This window comes from Gossypium hirsutum, chromosome D13, assembly GCF_007990345.1.
Source record: "Gossypium hirsutum isolate 1008001.06 chromosome D13, Gossypium_hirsutum_v2.1, whole genome shotgun sequence".
In the NCBI taxonomy this organism is placed as follows: Eukaryota; Viridiplantae; Streptophyta; class Magnoliopsida; order Malvales; family Malvaceae; genus Gossypium; species Gossypium hirsutum.
Window position 1 is genome coordinate 5,476,695 of NC_053449.1, and position 2,669 is coordinate 5,479,363.

The 2,669-nt window shown below is 37.8% G+C and overlaps 1 protein-coding gene across 1 annotated transcript; it reads left to right on the forward strand.

Annotated features, from left to right (window-relative positions):
• Window positions 1-203: 203 nt before the first annotated feature.
• On the forward strand, window positions 204-2,291 carry LOC107919438 (cyclin-D2-1). Its single transcript, XM_041110098.1, has 5 exons — window positions 204-725; window positions 793-879; window positions 973-1,273; window positions 1,373-1,491; window positions 1,895-2,291. The coding sequence occupies exons 1-5, from the start codon at window positions 426-428 to the stop codon at window positions 2,120-2,122; spliced, it is 1,035 nt and encodes a 344-aa protein (XP_040966032.1). The 5' UTR covers window positions 204-425; the 3' UTR covers window positions 2,123-2,291.
• The last annotated feature ends 378 nt before the right edge of the window (window positions 2,292-2,669 follow it).

Sequence of the window (2,669 nt, forward strand, 5' to 3'; positions counted from 1 at the left end):
ATAAATTTAATATTTTATTTTTTTAACTTATCAAACTCACGTTTAGATAAATTTAATGTGATTGATTGAGTTTAGTTTAATTGTTATAAATATTATTATTAATTAAAAAATATGTGAGTTCAGTGCGCTGAGACGTAAAATCGTTAAAAAAAATTAATGTGATTGTCAAAGTAAAAGTTGTAATACATACAAGCATTTAATTAAAACACTAGTAATTATATTTAAAAAAGAAAAGGAAAAGAAACTTGGAAAGATGTAAAACACCATAAAAACCAAAGCCAATGACAATACAAATACCACCACCAATATCGGCTCACTCCTCCACCTCGTCGTCGCCGTCATCAATGCCACCGCCGAAGCTGATACCCTTTCATTAAACGACGTCGCCTCTGCCCCCGCCGCATCTTTATCATTATATCAGCGAAATGTCCCTCTCTCACTCTCACCCAACTCCCTTAAACAACTCCCCTGCCTTATCCGGTAGTAGCACCACCACCGCCACCACGACCAGCAGCTTGTCTTCCGGTGAATCCGCCGCCGTTGAACTGGTAACTCGGGAACCCGGCACGTCGTCCCACAATTATCCACCGTCCGATGTGGATACCATTTCAACACTCATCGACATGGAATCCCATCACATGCCTTTCCCCGATTACCTCCATCGTTTCCAGCAACGTTCCATCGACGTCATAGCCCGTCAAGACTCCATCAATTGGATCCTAAAGGTACCCAAATTATATACATATATTTATATTCAAATTTTATTGATTTTTATGAGATGAGGCAATGCAGGTGCATGCATACTATAATTTCAGCCCAGTAACGGCGTTTCTCTCCGTCAACTACTTAGACCGTTTCCTCTCTTCATATTCACTTCCGGTAAACACCCATTTCACAATTCTCACTGTAATTTTGCAACGGAAATTTTAGTCTATAATTTTGCTTAAGTCCTTTGAAATTTGGTGTTCGTAGCTACCAAATGGGTGGCCGTTTCAGCTTCTATCAGTGGCTTGTTTATCTTTGGCGGCGAAAATGGAGGAAGCCGAGGTGCCATTGTTGCTGGACCTTCAACTGTTTGAACCCAGATTCGTTTTCGAACCCGAAACCGTCCAAAGAATGGAGCTCCGTGTGATGGCCGCTCTGAATTGGAGACTATGCTCTGTAACTCCCTTTGACTATCTCCATCTCTTCCTTTGCAAGCTCCCTTCCTTACCCGATTCTTTTGCTTCTCTTCTCTCTGCTTCTTCGGATCTAATTCTCAGCACCACTCGTGGTATATAAAATTCTATTGATCTATAAACTGAATTGTAAAAAAGATTTTATTCTATTTTGCTTTTATATGATTTTTTTTTCTTTGGGGGTGGGGGTGCAGTTATTGATTTCTTGCAGTTTGCACCGTCGGCAATGGCAGCAGCCGCCGTCTTTTGCGCTGTCGGAGAGGGTTTTCAGTTTCCGGCCCATGACGCCTTTTTCCCCGAGAGTGTAAACAAAGTAAGTACTCGTCGCTTGGTCAAATTCTACACAAGGTCCCTATTCTATATGTTTTTTACGGTTTTAATCCCTTTATTCTATACGTGTTCAAACTCATTGTTATATAAGGCCATCTGAGCTACTTTTTACAACGTGATAATATGATATATACCCATTGCTTTTTTTTTTGTAAGGTTGACAAATATTACTATTTTTTGGACTTCAAATTTGAAAATTTGAAAATACAAAATGTGTTTCTTTAAGTGGATTGAAGTATAATTTCATTTTTGTTTAAGGACTGCTTTGCAAATATCCTGTTTTTTTCGAGAATTTCGAAGATTAAAGAAGCATAGAAAGCTGTGTAAAAAAACCTATAAAATCTCGTGGTGAATTTGTTTTTTGCGTCCTTTTTGCTTGGTGATAGGAAATGGTGAGAAGCTGTCACCAACTCATGGAGAAATACTTGATCGACACGTGTCCATCTGCTCGGCTCAAGGAGCCAAGCGTCCAGCCGTCACTCGCGCCTCCAAGCCCAGTCGGCGTCCTCGACGCGGCTGCTTGTGGCAGCTGTGATACCCGCAGTTCCAGTAGCCAACTAGAGCCGCCAGCCAAGAGGTTACGCTCCTCTGCTCCGGATGTACAGCAACAGTAGATAGGCCCACCCCCACTCCATCTATCTCGCTTAAGAATATTTAATTTTTCCTCATTTTTTATGTCATTAATTAAATGAACGGCCAGGATCGGATCGTATAAAGGGTAAATAGAATTTTGTTATTTATTCAATGTTATTATTAAGGGATAAATATATATTAATTACAATATTTTTGTTCTTCTTCAAATGGGCTTTTTGGTCAAACCGCCTAAGCTGTTTCCCATGATGTTTCAATTATTCTCATGCCATAGATCCAATCATGAGCGCATGTGGCAAAGTTTGTTGGTCCAATTATTTCATATAGACCAAAATATCCTTTTTCTTTTTTCTTGCACCTTTAATGAAAAAGGAAATTTATTTGTTTCTGTTATTAACATACAAATAATATTATCTAAATCATATATTAACCATAAAAAAATTTTAAACTATAGTTTTTACGATTTTTTTTATAATTTTAACTATAGATTTAGCTTAAAATTGAATTACATAGATATGGTGAAAGTACAATTTAACATTAATACAAAAATCTAATTTTAATTTTAATAAA